This window comes from Dendrobates tinctorius, unplaced genomic scaffold (assembly GCF_039654945.1).
Source record: "Dendrobates tinctorius isolate UK_male_01 unplaced genomic scaffold, ASM3965494v1 ptg000151l, whole genome shotgun sequence".
Classification (NCBI taxonomy): domain Eukaryota; kingdom Metazoa; phylum Chordata; class Amphibia; order Anura; family Dendrobatidae; genus Dendrobates; species Dendrobates tinctorius.
The window spans coordinates 8,786,902-8,804,691 of NW_027361818.1; the positions used below are offsets into that span (position 1 = coordinate 8,786,902).

Below are 17,790 nucleotides of genomic sequence, written 5' to 3' on the forward strand. Positions count from 1 at the left end.
CTGCAGGGTGATACAGATAGGAGGAGCTAGGAGTCTCCTCCCCTGCAGGGTGATAGACAGGAGGAGCTAGGAGTCTCCTCCCCTGCAGGGTGATAGGAGGAGCTAGGAGTCTCCTCCCCCTGCAGGGTGATAAAGATAGGAGCTAGGAGTCTCCTCCTCCTGCACTGTGATACAGATAGGAGGAGCTAGGAGTCTCCTCCTCCTGCACTGTGATACAGATAGGAGGAGCTAGGAGTCTCCTCCCCTGCAGAGTGATAGATAGGAGGAGCTAGGAGTCTCCTCCTCCTGCACTGTGATACAGATAGAGGAGCTAGGAGTCTCCTCCCCTGCAGGGTGATAGATAGGAGGAGCTAGGAGTCTCCTCCCCCTGCAGGGTGATACAGATAGGAGGAGCTATGAGTCTCCTCCCCTGCAGGGTGATAGATAGGAGGAGCTAGGAGTCTCCTCTCCCTGCAGGGTGATAGATAGGAGGAGCTAGGACTCTCCTCCCTCTGCAGGGTGATACAGATAGGAGGAGCTATGAGTCTCCTCCACCGGCAGGGTGATAGATAGGAGGAGCTAGGAGTCTCCTCCTCCTGCAGGGTGATACAGATAGGAGGAGCTAGGAGTCTCCTCCCCTGCAGGGTGATAGACAGGAGGAGCTATGAGTCTCCTCTCCCTGCAGGGTGATAGAAAGGAGGAGCTATGAGTCTCCTCCCCCTGCAGGGTGATACAGATAGGAGGAGATATGAGTCTCCTCCCCCTGCAGGGTGATACAGATAGGAGGGGCTATGAGCACGTCCGTTATGCCCAGTTTACAGTGGCACACATGTAGGATAACCAGCTCACCCTGTAGTCATAAGTGGCGTCTGGGTTTTCGTCACAGGCGATGACCTCGGGTGCCATCCAGTAAGGCGTCCCGATGAAGGTGTTTCTCCTCCCAACAGTGCGGTCCAGTTGGGCACTGACCCCGAAATCGACTGAGACATGAAGGAAGAGGAAGAAGTCATCAGGCGTTCAGTGGCATAGGAGTATCACAGCGCAGTGTCACAGTAGCGCAACAGAGGGAAGACAACAGCACGGTGTCACAGCAGGGCAGCACAAAAGGACGGCAGAGTGGTGTCACGGAAGTGCAGCACAGGAGGGCAGCAGCGTAGTGTTATGGTAGCGTGTCAGAGGAGGACGGCAGCGCGGTGTGAAGGCAGTGTAGCACAGAAGAACGGTAGAGCGGTGTAACAGCAATACAGCAGAGGAGGGCGGCAGCGCCTTGTACTCACCCAGCTTCACCTCAGCGTTCTCAGTCAGCAGCACATTCTGCCCTTTGATGTCTCTGTGGATAACCTTATGAGCGTGCAGGTGGGACAGACCCTGAAGACAACACAAAGGGTTAAAATTATATATATATATATATATATATATATATAAAGCTCAAAGTGTGTATGTATGTATGTGTGTGTGTATATGTGTGTATGTATGTATGTATGTGTGTGTGTATGTCCGGGATAGGCATCCGCACCGTTGCAGCTACAGCCACAAAATTTGGCACAGTCACACGTCTGGACCCCGAGAGCGTCCTAGGCTATGTTGTGAGGAGAAATTTTATCCCCGCGCGTTCCAATTCACCAAACAATTTTGCCCCTCTCTACATACTGGGGAAAAAGTGTGTGTGTGTGTCAAGCCCCGCCCCTCATTATGATGTCATAATGGTTGACTATGGGATGGAGGATGTGTGATGAGTATATGGGCACTGGACTATGGGATGGAGGATATGTATGATGGGTATATGGGCACTGGACTATGGGATGGAGGATATGTATGATGGGTATATGGGCACGGGACTATGGGATGGAGGATATGTATGATGGGTATATGGGCATGGGACTATGAGATGGAGGATATGTATGACGGGTATATGGGCACGGGCCTATGGGATGGAGGATATGTATGATGGGTAAATGGGCACGGGCCTATGGGATGGAGGATACAGTCATATGTAAAAGTTTGGGCACCCCTATTAATGTTAACCTTTTTTTTTTATAACAATTTTGGTTTTTGCAACAGCTATTTCAGTTTCATATATCTAATAACTGATGGACTCAGTTATATTTCTGGATTCAAATGAGGTTTATTGTACTAACAGAAAATGTGCAATCTGCATTTAAACAAAATTTGACCGGTGCAAAAGTATGGGCACCCTTATCATTTTCTTGATTTGAACACTCCTAACTACTTTTTACTGACTTCCTGAAGCACTAAATTGGTTTTGTAACCTCATTGAGCTTTGAACTTCATAGCCAGGTGTATCAAATCATGAGAAAAGGTATTTAAAGTGGCCACTTGCAAGTAGTTCTCCTATTTGATTCTCCTATGAAGAGTGGCATCATGGGCTCCTCAAAACAACTCTCAAATGATCTGAAAACAAAGATTATTCAACATAGCTTTTCAGGGGAAGGATACAAAAAGTTGTCTCAGAGATTTAACCAGTCAGTTTCCACTGTGAGGAACATAGTAAGGAAATGGAAGAACACAGGTACAGTTCTTGTTAAGCCCAGAAGTGGCAGGCCAAGAAAAATATCAGAAAGGCAGAGAAGAAGAATGGTGAGAACAGTCAAGGACAATCCACAGACCACCTCCACAGACCGGCAGCATCATCTTGCTGCAGATGGTGTCACTGTGCATCGGTCAATAATACAGCGCATGCATAACGCCTTTTTGTATGACCAAACAACTCAATCTTTGTTTCATCAGTCCACAGGACCTTCTTCCAAAATGTAACTGGCTTGTCCAAATGTGCTTTTGCATACCTCAGGCGACTCTGTTTGTGGCGTGCTTGCAGAAACGACTTCTCTCGCATCACTCTCCCGTACAGCTTCTCCTTGTGCAAAGTGCGCTGTATTGTTGACCGATGCACAGTGACACCATCTGCAGCAAGATGAGGCTGCCGGTCTGTGGAGGTGGTCTGTGGATTGTCCTTGACTGTTCTCACCATTCTTCTTCTCTGCCTTTCTGATATTTTTCTTGGCCTGCCACTTCTGGGCTTAACAAAAACTGTACCTGTGTTCTTCCATTTCCTTACTATGTTCCTCACAGTGGAAACTGACTGGTTAAATCTCTGAGACAACTTTTTGTATCCTTCCCCTGAAAAGCTATGTTGAATAATCTTTGTTTTCAGATCATTTGAGAGTTGTTTTGAGGAGCCCATGATGCCACTCTTCATAGGAGAATCAAATAGGAGAACTACTTGCAAGTGGCCACTTTAAATACCTTTTCTCATGATTTGATACACCTGGCTATGAAGTTCAAAGCTCAATGAGGTTACAAAACCAATTTAGTGCTTCAGGAAGTCAGTAAAAAGTAGTTAGGAGTGTTCAAATCAAGAAAATGATAAGGGTGCCCATACTTTTGCACCGGTCAAATTTTGTTTAAATGCAGATTGCACATTTTCTGTTAGTACAATAAACCTCATTTGAATCCAGAAATATAACTGAGTCCATCAGTTATTAGATATATGAAACTGAAATACCTGTTGCAAAAACCAAAATTGTTATAAAGAAAAAAGGTTAACATTAATAGGGGTGCCCAAACTTTTACATATGACTGTATGTATGACGGGTATATGGGCACGGGCCTATGGGATGGAGGATATGTATGACGGGTATATGGGCACGGGCCTATGGGATGGAGGATATGTATGATGGGTATACGGGCACGGCCCTATGGGATGGAGGATATGTATGATGGGTATATGGGCACGGGCCTATGGGATGGAGTATATGTATGACGGGTATATGGGCATGGGACTATGGGATGGAGGATATGTATGATGGGTATATGGGCACGGGCCTATGGGATGGAGGATATGTATGATGGGTATATGGGCACGGGCCTATGGGATGGAGGATATGTATGACGGGTATATGGGCATGGGACTATGGGATGGAGGATATGTATGATGGGTATATGGGCACGGGCCTATGGGATGGAGGATATGTATGATGGGTATATGGGCATGGGACTATGAGATGGAGGATGTGTGATGGGTATATGGGCACGGGCCTATGGGATGGAGGATATGTATGACGGGTATATGGGCATGGGACTATGGGATGGAGGATATGTATGACGGGTATATGGGCACGGAACTATGGGATGGAGGATATGTATGATGGGTATATGGGCACGGGCCTATGGGATGGAGGATATGTATGATGGGTATATGGGCACGGGCCTATGGGATGGAAGATATGTATGACGGGTATATGGGCATGGGACTATGGGATGGAGGATATGTATGATGGGTATATGGGCACGGGCCTATGGGATGGAGGATATGTATGATGGGTATATGGGCACGGGCCTATGGGATGGAGGATATGTATGACGGGTATATGGGCATGGGACTATGGGATGGAGGATATGTATGATGGGTATATGGGCACGGGCCTATGGGATGGAGGATATGTATGATGGGTATATGGGCATGGGACTATGAGATGGAGGATGTGTGATGGGTATATGGGCACGGGACTATGGGATGGAGGATATGTATGATGGGTATATGGGCACGGGCCTATGGGATGGAGGATATGTATGATGGGTATATGGGCACGGGCCTATGGGATGGAGGATATGTATGACGGGTATATGGGCATGGGACTATGGGATGGAGGATATGTATGATGGGTATATGGGCACGGGCCTATGGGATGGAGGATATGTATGATGGGTATATGGGCATGGGACTATGAGATGGAGGATGTGTGATGGGTATATGGGCACGGGACTATGGGATGGAGGATATGTATGATGGGTATATGGGCATGGGACTATGGGATGGAGGATATGTATGATGGGTATATGGGCACGGGCCTATGGGATGGAGGATATGTATGATGGGTATATGGGCATGGGACTATGAGATGGAGGATGTGTGATGGGTATATGGGCACGGGACTATGGGATGGAGGATATGTATGATGGGTATATGGGCATGGGACTATGGGATGGAGGATATGTATGATGGGTATATGGGCACGGGCCTATGGGATGGAGGATATGTATGATGGGTATTTGGGCACTGGACTATGGGATGGAGGATGTGTGATGGGTATATGGGCACGGGACTATGGGATGGAGGATGTTGTGTGATGGGTATATGGGCATGGGACTATGGGATGGAGGATATGGATGATGGGTATATGGGCACGGGACTATGGGATGGAGGATATGTATGATGGGTATATGGGCACTGGACTATGGGATGGAGGATGTGTGATGGGTATATGGGCACGGGACTATGGGATGGCGGATATGTATGATGGGTATATGGGCACGGGACTATGGGATGGAGGATATGTATATGGGCACGGGACTATGGGATGAAGGATGTGTGATGGGTATATGGGCACTGGATTATGGGATGGAGAATATGTATGATGGGTATATGGGCATGGGACTATGGGATGGAGGATATGTATGATGGGTATATGGGCACGGGCCTAAGGGATGGAGGATATGTATGATGGGTATATGGGCACGGGCCTAAGGGATGGAGGATATGTATGATGGGTATATGGGCACGGGCCTAAGGGATGGAGGATAATTATAATTTGCTATAACTAACCACAGTTAGTTACTATGCCCGGGCAGCGCCGGGCTCTTCAGCTAGTATATATACACACACACATACACAATTTATCACCTTGATGCTTCAGCTACAAAGACGTTTAGGTCCCCATGACAATCCTTCCTGGCTCCAGGTGTGGTCCATAGAATGAAGGCACCTCACCCCCTACAAATGCACACAACCACCCACTGCCACCCCCTCACCCTGCACCAGACATGGGCCAGACTTGCTGTCAGGAAGAGTTGTCATGGGGAACGTGGAAGGACTCGTCCTCTCACCCGCAGGATTTCCCGGCAGATGTAGGCGATGCAGTCTTCCTTCAGGGCGTTTCCTTTTGTGTTCTTCACCAGGTCCGTGACTGATCCAGCGCCACAGAACTCCATCACCAGCTGCCGGGAGAGAGAGGGAAACAGTCAGTAATGGAGCGAACCTTCATCCTGCCATGTGGTGTCCCACCCTCTGCCTCTTTGCCAGCAGTGACCACTCTGCATTCTCACTTTCCACAATCGTGCGTCCCCCATCAATTTCCTCAGTAGTCACAGCAGGACTCTTCTCCAATCTCTCTATTAATTACAGTCACCAAAGAATACTCTCCCACATTCCCCCTATTAGTAATAGCAGTACTCTTTCCCATTTCCCCAGTAGTCACAGCAGAGCCCTTTCTCCATTTTATCCAGTAGTCACAGCAGAGGCCTTTCTCCATAGTAGTCACAGCAGAGGCCTATCTCCATATTATACAGTAGTCACATCACAGCCCTTTCTCCATTTTATCCAGTAGTCACAGCAGAGCCCTTTCTCCATAGTAGTCACAGCAGAGGCCTATCTCCATATTATACAGTAGTCACAGCAGAGCCCTTTCTCCACAGTAGTCACAGAAGAGGCCTTTCTCCATTTTATGCAGTAGTCACAGCAGAGCCCTTTCTCCATATTATACAGTAGTCACAGCAGAGCCCTTTCTCCATAGTAGTCACAGCAGAGGCCTATCTCCATATTATACAGTAGTCACAGCAGAGCCCTTTCTCCACAGTAGTCACAGAAGAGGCCTTTCTCCATTTTATACAGTAGTCACAGCAGAGCCCTTTCTCCATATTATACAGTAGTCACATCACAGCCCTTTCTCCATTTTATCCAGTAGTCACAGCAGAGGCCTTTCTCCATAGTAGTCACAGCAGAAGCCTTTCTCCATATTATACAGTAGTCACATCACAGCCCTTTCTCCATTTTATCCAGTAGTCACAGCAGAGGCCTTTCTCCATAGTAGTCACAGCAGAGGCCTATCTCCATATTATACAGTAGTCACAGCAGAGCCCTTTCTCCACAGTAGTCACAGAAGAGGCCTTTCTCCATTTTATACAGTAGTCACAGCAGAGCCCTTTCTCCATATTATACAGTAGTCACATCACAGCCCTTTCTCCATTTTATACAGTAGTCACAGCAGAAGCCTTTCTCCATAGTAGTCACAGCAGAAGCCTTTCTCCATATTATACAGTAGTCACATCACAGCCCTTTCTCCATTTTATCCAGTAGTCACAGCAGAGCCCTTTCTCCATAGTAGTCACAGCAGAAGCCTTTCTCCATATTATACAGTAGTCACATCACAGCCCTTTCTCCATTTTATCCAGTAGTCACAGCAGAGGCCTTTCTCCATAGTAGTCACAGCAGAGGCCTTTCTCCATATTATACAGTAGTCACATCACAGCCCTTTCTCCATTTTATCCAGTAGTCACAGTAGAGCCCTTTCTCCATAGTAGTCACAGCAGAGCCCTTTCTCCATATTATAGAGTAGTCACATCACAGCCCTTTCTCCATTTTATCCAGTAGTCACAGCAGAGCCCTTTCTCCATAAGAGTCACAGCACAGGCCTATCTCCATATTATACAGTAGTCACAGCAGAGCCCTTTCGCCACAGTAGTCACAGAAGAGGCCTTTCACCGTTTTATACAGAAGTCACAGCAGAGCCCTTTCTCCATAAGAGTCACAGCAGAGGCCTATCTCCATATTATACAGTAGTCACAGCAGAGCCCTTTCGCCACAGTAGTCACAGAAGAGGCCTTTCTCCATTTTATACAGAAGTCACAGCAGAGCCCTTTCTCCATTTTATACAGTAGTCACAGTAGAGCCCTTTCTCCACAGTAGTCACAGCAGAGCCCTTTCTCCACAGTAGTCACAGCAGAGCCCTTTCTCAACAGTAGTCATAGAAGAGGCCTTTCTCCATTTTATCCAGTAGTCACAGCAGACGCCTTTCTCCATTTTATCCAGTAGTCACAGCAGACACAGCAGAGCCCTTTCTCCACTGTAGTCACAGCAGAGCCCTTTCTTCATTTTCTCCAATAATCACAGCAGAATCCTGTTCCCATTTTCTCCAGTAGTGCCTACCCTTTTTTTCCTCCCTAGTAGTCACAGCAATAATCTATTCCCATTCTCCCATAGAAAAATCAGAGCTCTAACAGTTTGCTAAATAGTCAGAGCAAAGCATTTGCCCATAATCACAGCACAATCTGTACGCCCTTCACCCCCAGTAGTCGCACAAGTGCACTTCACACATTCTTCCATCACCCATTTATTCAATTACAAGTAGTCACAGCAGCAATTTCCCCAGTCGTCACAGCAGAGCACTTATTTTTCCCCAGTAGTCATTGTAATCATGTTCCCCATTCTCCTCAGTAATACGAGAGGAGACTTTTATTAATTTCCCAATTACAGCAGAGTCCTTGTTCCCTATATCCCAGCGGTCACAAAAGTTCTCTTCACCAAGTTATTCCAATAAATCACATCACAGCCCCTTCACATTTCCCTCCTTTAGTCACTACAGAGCCATTTCCCAAATATGTACAGTAGTCACAAAAGTCCATTCTCTTCTCCCGCAGAAGTCACAGCAGAGCACTTTCCCCACTTGCACAGTAGTAACAGCAGAGCCCTTTCACCACTTAACAGGAAGTCACAACAGAGCCCATTCCCATTTCACCCTAGTAATCACAGCTGAGTTCTTTCCTCTATTTCCACAGTAATCATAGCATTGCTCTTTCCTATTTCCCCCATTTGAAGAGTAATCACAGCAGAGCACCCTTCCCCAGTAGTGTCAGCAGAGCCCCTTTCCCCAGTAGTCTCAGCAGAGCCCCTTTTCCCAGTAGTCTCAGCAGAGCCCCTTTCCCCAGTAGTCTCAGCAGAGCCCCTTTCCCCAGTAGTCTCAGCAGAGCCCCTTTCCCCGGTAGTCTCAGCAGAGCCCCTTTCCCCGGTATTCTCAGCAGCGTCCCTTTCCCCAGTAGTCTCAGCAGAGCCCCTTTCCCCGGTAGTCTCAGCAGAGCCCCTTTCCCCGGTAGTCTCAGCAGAGCCCCTTTCCCCGGTAGTCTCAGCAGAGCCCCTTTCCCCGGTAGTCTCAGCAGAGCCCCTTTCCCCTGTATTCTCAGCAGAGCCCCTTTCCCCAGTAGTCTCAGCAGAGCCCCTTTCCCCGGTAGTCTCAGCAGAGCCCCTTTCCCCAGTAGTCTCAGCAGAGCCCCTTTCCCCGGTATTCTCAGCAGAGCACCTTTCCCCAGTAGTCTCAGCAGAGCCCCTTTCCCCAGTAGTCTCAGCAGAGCCCCTTTTCCCAGTAGTCTCAGCAGAGCCCCTTTCCCCAGTAGTCTCAGCAGAGCCCCTTTCCCCAGTAGTCTCAGCAGAGCCCCTTTCCCCGGTAGTCAAAGCAGAGCCCCTTTCCCCGGTAGTCTCAGCAGCGTCCCTTTCCCCGGTAGTCTCAGCAGAGCCCCTTTTCCCGGTAGTCTCAGCAGAGCCCCTTTCCCCGGTAGTCTCAGCAGAGCCCCTTTCCCCGGTAGTCTCAGCAGAGCCCCTTTCCCCGGTAGTCTCAGCAGAGCCCCTTTCCCCGGTATTCTCAGCAGAGCCCCTTTCCCCAGTAGTCTCAGCAGAGCCCCTTTCCCCAGTAGTCTCAGCAGAGCCCCTTTCCCCAGTAGTCTCAGCAGAGCCCTTTTCCCCAGTAGTCTCAGCAGAGCCGCTTTCCCCAGTAGTCTCAGCAGAGCCGCTTTCCCCAGTAGTCTCAGCAGAGCCACTTTCCCCAGTAGGCTCCGCAGAGATCCATTCCCCAGTAGTCTCAGCAGAGCCCCTTTCCCCAGTAGTCTCCGCAGAGCCCCATTCCCCAGCAGTCTCAGCAGAGCCTCTTTCCCCAGTAGTCTCAGCAGAGCCCCATTCCCCAGTAGTCTCAGCAGAGCCCCTTTCCCAGTAGTCTCAGCAGAGCCCCTTTCCCCCCCGTAGTCTCAGCGGAGCCCCTTTCCCCAGTAGTCTCAGCTGAGCCCCTTTCCCCAGTAGTCTCAGCAGAGCCCCTTTCCCACTTAGTCTCAGAAAAGCCCCTTCCCCATTTGCACAGTAGTCTTTTCCTACATCCCCTTTCCCTCCAGTAGTCAGAGCACAGCCTTTTCCCTTTAGTAGTCACAGCAAAGCCCTTTTCACTTTCCCCCCAGTTGTCACTGCAGAGCCATTCACATCCCAAAGGGACTGAGTTGTGTTGCCCTTCCCTTACAGCGGCCGCCCGTGCCCCAAATATCCATCTTTAGCATGCGTCCCCCTGCTGCAGAGACAGCGGACAGGAGCAGAGGGCTGAACCATGGAGCTTCCGGCTCCAGCACTGCTCTCTGGTAGAAGAGCTGACGATCGGGTGGCAGCGTCTCACCCACAGCTGGTCGTCATTCCCCGGCGGGCTCTTCTTGATGAAGGCACCGTAGTAGGTGGCGATGTTGCGGTGGTGTGAATACTTCTTCAGCATGTTAATCTCCTGCTTTATCTCCTCCTCCTCGTCCTGCGCAGGCAAAGCACAAGACATATGAGGTCTGCAAAAGTATGCACACCCTGCATATTAAAAAAAAAAGCAGAAATCAAGGCACCCTAACCTCCGTGACATCCATGACCTTAATGGCGGCCAGCTGTCCGGTCTTAACATGACGACCCTGCAGAAAAAAGAGAAAGTGAGTAACCAACAAGAAGAGTGTCAGGACCACACGGGAATACAGTGAAGGAGGAGGAGCCTCAAAGCTCCTAATACCTGTATCACCCAGCGATGGGAGGAGACTGATAGCTCCTCCTATCTGTATCACCCTGTGATGGGAGGTGACTCATAGCTCCTCCTATCTGTATCACCCTGCGATGGGAGGAGACTCATAGCTCCTCCTATCTGTATCATCCTGAGATGGGGAGACTCATAGATCCTCCTATCTGTATCACCCTGCAGGGAGAGGCGACTCATAGCTTCTCCTATCTGTATCACCCTGCAGTGGGAGGAGACTCATAGCTCCTCCTATCTGTATCACCCTGCAAGGGGAGGAGACTCACAGCTCCTATCACCTTGCAGGGGGAGGAGACTCATAGCTCCGCCTATCACCCTGCAGTAGGAGACTCCTAGCTCCTCCTATCTGTATCACCCTGCAGGGAGAGGAGACTCATAGCTCCTCCTATCTGTATCACCCTGAAGAGGGAGGAGACTCATAGTTCCTCCTATTTGTATCACCCTGTAGGGAGAGGAGACTCATAGCTCCTCCTATCTGTATCACCCTGCAGGGGGAGGAGATTCATAGCTCCTCCTATTTGTATCACCCTGCAGTGGGAGGAGACTCATAGCTCCTCCTATCTGTATCACCCTGCAGGGAGAGGAGACTCATAGCTCCTCCTATCTGTATCACCCTGCATGGGGAGGAGACTCATAGATAGCGCCTCCTATCTGTATCAGCCTGCAGGGGGGAGGAGACTCATAGTTCCTCCTATCTGTATCACCCTGCAGGTGGAGGAGACTCATAGTTCCTCCTATCTGTATCACCCTGCTGGGAGAGGAGACTCATAGCTCCTCCTATCTGTAACACCCTGCTGGGGGAGGAGACTCATAGCTCCTCCTATCTGTAACACCCTGCTGGGGGAGGAGACTCATAGCTCCTCCTATCTGTAACACCCTGCTGGGGGAGGAGACTCATAGCTCCTACTCTCTGTATCACCCTGCAGGAGAGGAGACTCATAGCTCCTCCTATCTGTATCACCCTGCTGGGGGGGTAACGGACACTAGTAGTCAGCAGTAGACCCATTAGGCCCCTCCCTCTATAGGGTACACCTGTACTTTGAGCTGTTGTGTCACTATACCTGGGTGACATGCAGTGTTAGACCAGTTTTCGGTGCTTGCACATAATTTTCTGTTGCCATGGTTATGAGTTTTACACTATTACTCCCCTGCTCATTCTCCTAATAACGCCGCCTCTGTTTCCGTCTCGCTCGCCCACATTCCCCTTCCCCCTCTCCATGTGCTGTCTGCTTACTCTGCATTTTCCTCTGTTTGCAGTTTGTAGGCTGGCACTGCCAATACAACAACCACTAACACTAGGCAGCCGCACAGACACAGGGGGCAGAGGCACAAGGAGCAGGCAGCCATGAAATAAAAGGAACCGGAGGGGTTATAGGCTGGAGCATCAGGAGGAGCAAGCAGGGGGCGGCCAGAGGAGCAGGAGGCGGCAGGAGGCAGGGAGCGGTGAGAGGAGCAATGGACATCGGCAGGAGGCAGTGAGAGGAGCAGGGGACAATGGCAGGAGGCAGGGAGCGTCAGAGCAGAGAGGGCTGAGGGCCAGGGAGCGTCAGAGCAGAGAGGGCCAGGGAGCGTCAGAGCAGAGAGGGCCAGGGAGCGTCAGAGCAGAGAGGGCCAGGGAGCATCAGAGCAGAGAGGGCCAGGGAGCGTCAGAGCAGAGAGGGCCAGGGAGCGTCAGAGCAGAGAGGGCCAGGGAGCGTCAGAGCAGAGAGGGCCAGGGAGCATCAGAGCAGAGAGGGCCAGGGAGCGTCAGAGCAGAGAGGGCCAGGGAGCGGCAGAGCAGAGAAGGCCAGGGAGCGGCAGGGCAGAGAGAAGCAGGGCAGAGAGAGGTAGAGAGCGGCAAGGCAGAGAGGGGCAGGGCAGAGAGGGCCTTTGACACAGTTGACCACTGCCTACTGCTACAGATTCTTTCTTCCCTTGGCATCAAAGACCTTGCCCTGTCCTGGATTTCCTCATACCTTTCTGACCGCACATTCAGCCTTTCCCACTCCGACACTACCTCCTCATCCCGCCCCCTCTCTGTTGGAGTCCCCCAAGGCTCTGTCCTCGGGCCCCTACTTTTTTCCATTTATACTCTTGGTCTAGGACAACTCATAAAGTCCCATGGCTTCCAGCACCACCTGTACGCGGACGACACTCAGATCTACCTCTCTGGCCCAGATGTCACCTCTCTGCTGTCCAGAATCCCAGAGTGTCTATTAGCCATATCCTCCTTTTTCACCTCTCGCTTCCTAAAACTCAACGTAGACAAAACTGAACTCATTATCTTTCCTCCATCTCACGTATCTTCCCTACCCAATCTATTATGGTAAACGGCATCACGCTCTCTCCAGCACGTGAAATCCGCTGCCTCTGAGTAACTCTCGACTCTGCCCTGTCCTTCAAACCACATGTCCAAGCTCTTGCCACCTCCTGTCGCCTCCAACTCAAAAATATTTCCAGAATCCGTCCCTTCCTCAGTCCTCAATCTACTAAAACTCTTGTACATACCCTCATCATCTCCCGCCTTGACTACTGCAACACTCTCCTCTGTTGCCTCCCTGCTAACTCTCTTTCACCACTCCAGTCTGTCCTCAATTCTGCTGCCCGACTAAACCACCTCTCTCCTCGCTACTCCCGACTCCCCCCTCTGCAAGTCCCTCCATTGGCTCCCAATTCCCCAACAAATCCAGTTCAAACTACTAACACTGACCTACAAAGCCATCCACAACCTTTCCCCTCCCTATATCTCTGAACTAATCTCCCGATATCTTCCCTCACGTAATCTTCGATCCTCCCAAGACCTCCTACTCTCCTCCACACTTATTCGTTCCTCACACAACCGCCTCCAAGATTTCTCCCGAATATCCCCTATCCTCTGGAACTCCATGCCTCAACACATCCGATTATTCACCACCCTCGGATCCTTCAAACAGAACCTGAAAACCCATCTTTTCAGGAAAGCCTACAGCCTGCAATAACCATTCTGCCGCCTCACCACCGCCTGAGCTGCTGCCTCATCACCACCAGAGCTGCTGCACCCCCGACCTTCTGTCTCTTCCCCACTATCCCATAGAATGTAAGTCCGCAAGGACAGGGTCCTCTCCCCTCTGTACCAGTCCCTCATTGTAAATCTGCTTACTGTTAACGATATCTATAACATTGTATGTAACCCCCCTTCTCATGTACAGCACCATGGAATTAATGGCGCTATATAAATAAATAATAAAGAGAGGGGCAGGGAGTGGCAGGGCACAGAGGGGCAGAGAATGGCAAGGCATAGAGGGGCAGGGAGCAGCAGGGTAGAGAGGCAGGGAGCGGCAGAGAATGGCAAGACATAGAGGGGCAGGGAGGAGCAGGGTAGAGAGGGGCAGGGAGCGGCAGGGCAGAGAGGGGCAAGGCATAGAGGGGCAGGTAGCAGCAGAGCAGAGAGGGGCAGGGAGCGGCAGGGCAGAGAGGGGCAGAGAACGGCAAGGCATAGAGGGGCAGGGAGCAGCAGGGCAGAGACAGCAGGGCAGAGAGGGGCAGAGAACGGCAAGGCATAGAGGGGCAGGGAGGAGCAGGGTAGAGAGGGGCAGGGAGCGGCAGGGCAGAGAACGGCAAGGCATAGAGGGGCAGGGAGCAGCAGGGCAGGGAGGGGCAGGGAGCAGCAGGGCAGAGAGGGGCAGAGAACGGCAAGGCATAGAGGGGCAGGGAGCAGCAGGGCAGAGAGGGGCAGGGAGCAGCAGGGCAGAGAGGGGCAGGGAGCAGCAGGGCAGAGAGGGGCAGAGAACAGCAAGGCATAGAGGGGCAGGGAGCAGCAGGGCAGAGAGGGGCAGAGAATGGCAAGGCATAGAGGGGCAGGGAGCAGCAGGGTAGAGAGGGGCAGGGCAGAGAGGGGCAGAGAACGGCAAGGCATAGAGGGGCAGGGAGCAGCAGGGCAGAGAGGGGCAGAGAACGGCAAGGCATAGAGGGGCAGGGAGCAGCAGGGCAGAGAACGGCGAGGCATAGAGGGGCAGGGAGCAGCAGGGTAGAGAGGGGCAGGGAGCGGCAGGGCAGAGTGGGACAGAGAACGGCAAGGCATAGAGGGGCAGGGAGCAGCAGGGCAGAGAGGGGCAGAGAACGGCAAGGCATAGAGAGGCAGGGAGCAGCAGGGTAGACAGGCAGGGAGCGGCAGAGAATGGCAAGGCATAGAGGGGCAGGGAGGAGCAGGGTAGAGAGGGGCAGGGAGCGGCAGGGCAGAGAGGGGCAGAGAACGGCAAGGCATAGAGGGGCAGGGAGCAGCAGGGCAGAGAGGGGCAGGGAGCAGCAGGGCAGAGAACGGCAAGGCATAGAGGGGCAGGGAGCAGCAGGGCAGAGAGGGGCAGGGAGCAGCAGGGCAGAGAGGGGCAGAGAACGGCAAGGCATAGAGGGGCAGGGAGCAGCAGGGCAGAGAGGGGCAGGGAGCAGCAGGGCAGAGAGGGGCAGAGAACGGCAAGGCATAGAGGGGCAGGGAGCAGCAGGGCAGAGAGGGGCAGGGAGCAGCAGGGCAGAGAGGGGCAGAGAACGGCAAGGCATAGAGGGGCAGGGAGCAGCAGGGCAGAGAGGGGCAGGGAGCAGCAGAGCAGAGAGGGGCAGAGAACAGCAAGGCATAGAGGGGCAGGGAGCAGCAGGGCAGAGAGGGGCAGAGAACGGCAAGGCATAGAGGGGCAGGGAGCAGCAGGGTAGAGAGGGGCAGGGAGAGGCAGGGCAGAGAGGGGCAGAGAACGGCAAGGCATAGAGGGGCAGGGAGCAGCAGGGCAGAGAGGGGCAGAGAACGGCAAGGCATAGAGGGGCAGGGAGCAGCAGGGCAGAGAGGGGCAGGGAGCAGCAGGGCAGAGAGGGGCAGAGAACAGCAAGGCATAGAGGGGCAGGGAGCGGCAGAGAACGGCAAGGCATAGAGGGGCAGGGAGCAGCAGGGCAGAGAGGGGCAGGGAGGAGCAGGGTAGAGAGGCAGGGAGCGGCAGGGCAGAGAGGGGCAGGGAGCGGCAGGGCAGAGAGGGGCAGAGAACGGCAAGGCATAGAGGGGCAGGGAGCAGCAGGGCAGAGAGGGGCAGGGAGGAGCAGGGCAGAGAGGGGCAGGGAGCGGCAGGGCAGAGAGGGGCAGAGAACGGCAAGGCATAGAGGGGCAGGGAGCAGCAGGGCAGAGAGGGGCAGAGAACGGCAAGGCATAGAGGGGCAGGGAGCGGCAGAAGGTGGATGAACCGATATTCTGAAGCAGGGAGCAACTATGGTAGGGAATGAGCAGAAGCAGTCAGTATGGAGGGGAGGACATGTACCTTATACACTTGCCCGTATGTCCCATTTCCGACCACTTCGACCAGTTCAAAAATTCCTGCAGGATCCTGGAAAAGAAAAGGAAAAAAATCCTGAGGAGAGGAAAAGAAAAACCAAACACTGGAGACAAACACATGATGTCATCACAGGGATGTTCACAAGAGCTGACGATCCAGCGCCGACTGTCAGGTGTAGTCACTATATACGATGCTGGCACCGAGAGGCTGCTACTATGCGGCTCACACAGAGCAGAGGAGATCACACCCCAGAGCCAGCAAAAGTCTCCACACCCCAGCCACAAAGAAAACATATACATATCTACGAGTGACAGGAGTGCAAAGGGCGACACACATTACATTGCCCACCAGTGATATATACTCTGCTCAGCAAACGAGTGAAGACAAAGGTGTGCTATATACTGCACCCCCATCCTCCATTGCAATACAAACTGTACAGAGTCAGGATACAGGTGTGTAATATACTACACCCTCCCACCTTCTGGTGTAATATACACTGCATATAGTCAGGAGGATACAGGTGTGTTATACACTACACCCCCCTCCTCCTCCGGTGTAATATATACTGTATACAGTAAGGAGGAGGATACAGGTGTGTTATATACTACACCCCCCTCCTCCTCCGGTGTAATATATACTGTATAAAGTCAGGAGGAGGATACAGGTGTGCTATATACTACATCCCCTCCTCCGGTGTAATAATATTCTGTATACAGTCAGGAGGATACAGGAGTGTTATATACTACACCCCCCTCCTCCAGTGCAATATATACTGTATACACTTAGGAGGAGGATACAGGTGTGTTATATACTACACCCCCCTCCTCCGGTGTAATATATACTGTATACAGTCAGGAGGTGGATACAGGTGTGTCATATACTATACCTCCCCTCCTCCGGTGCAATATATGATGTATACAGTCAGGAGGAGGATATAGGTGTGTTATATACTACACCCCTCCCTCCAGTGTAATATATACTGTATACAGTCAGGAGGTGCTATTGGTGTGTTATATACTACACCCCCCTCGTCCTCTGCTGTTATATATGCTGTATACAGTCAGGAGGACACAGGTGTGTTATATACTACACCCCCCCTCCTCCAGTGCTATACTGTATACAGTCAGGAGGAGTATACAGGTGTGTTATATACTACACCCCCCCTCCTCCAGTGCTATACTGTATACAGTCAGGAGGAGTATACAGGTGTGTTATATACTACACCCCCCCTCCTCCAGTGCTATACTGTATACAGTCAGGAGGAGGATACAGGTGTGTTATATACTACACCCCCCCTCCTCCAGTGCTATACTGTATACAGTCAGGAGGAGTATACAGGTGTGTTATATACTACACCCCCCTCCTCCAGTGCTATACTGTATACAGTCAGGAGGAGGATACAGGTGTGCTATATACTACACCCCCCTCCTCCGGTGTAATATATACTGTACACAGTCAGGAGGAGGAAACAGGTGTGTTATATACTACACCCCCCTCCTCCGGTGTAATATATACTGTATACAGTCAGGAGGAGGAAACAGGTGTGTTATATACTACACCCCTCTCCTCCGGTGTAATATATACTGTACACAGTCAGGAGGAGGAAACAGGTGTTATATACTACACCCCCCTCCTCCGGTGCAATATATACTGTATACAGTCAGGAGGAGGATACAGGTGTGTCATATACTACACCCCCTCCCCTCCGTGTAACATATACTGTATACAGACAGGAGGAGGATACAGGTGTGTCATATACTACACCCCCTCCCCTCCGTGTAACATATACTGTATACAGACAGGAGGAGGATACAGGTGAGTTATAGGCTACACCCCCCTCCTCCAGTGTTATACTGTATACATACAGGAGGAGG

The 17,790-nt window shown here is 51.5% G+C and overlaps 1 protein-coding gene across 6 annotated transcripts in view; it reads right to left on the reverse strand.

Annotated features, from left to right (window-relative positions):
* The window catches only part of MINK1 (misshapen like kinase 1), a 111,337-nt gene that overhangs the window by 71,804 nt on the left and 21,743 nt on the right, over positions 1–17,790 (reverse strand). For all 6 annotated transcript variants that reach the window (XM_073547083.1, XM_073547082.1, XM_073547084.1 and 3 more), the window contains exons 2-7: positions 15,902–15,967; positions 10,477–10,533; positions 10,260–10,385; positions 5,884–5,994; positions 1,257–1,347; positions 829–959 (exon numbers count right to left, since the gene is read on the reverse strand). In XM_073547083.1, the coding sequence (XP_073403184.1) occupies positions 829–959; positions 1,257–1,347; positions 5,884–5,994; positions 10,260–10,385; positions 10,477–10,533; positions 15,902–15,967 (582 nt within the window). The remainder of the gene's footprint in view (positions 1–828; positions 960–1,256; positions 1,348–5,883; positions 5,995–10,259; positions 10,386–10,476; positions 10,534–15,901; positions 15,968–17,790) is intronic.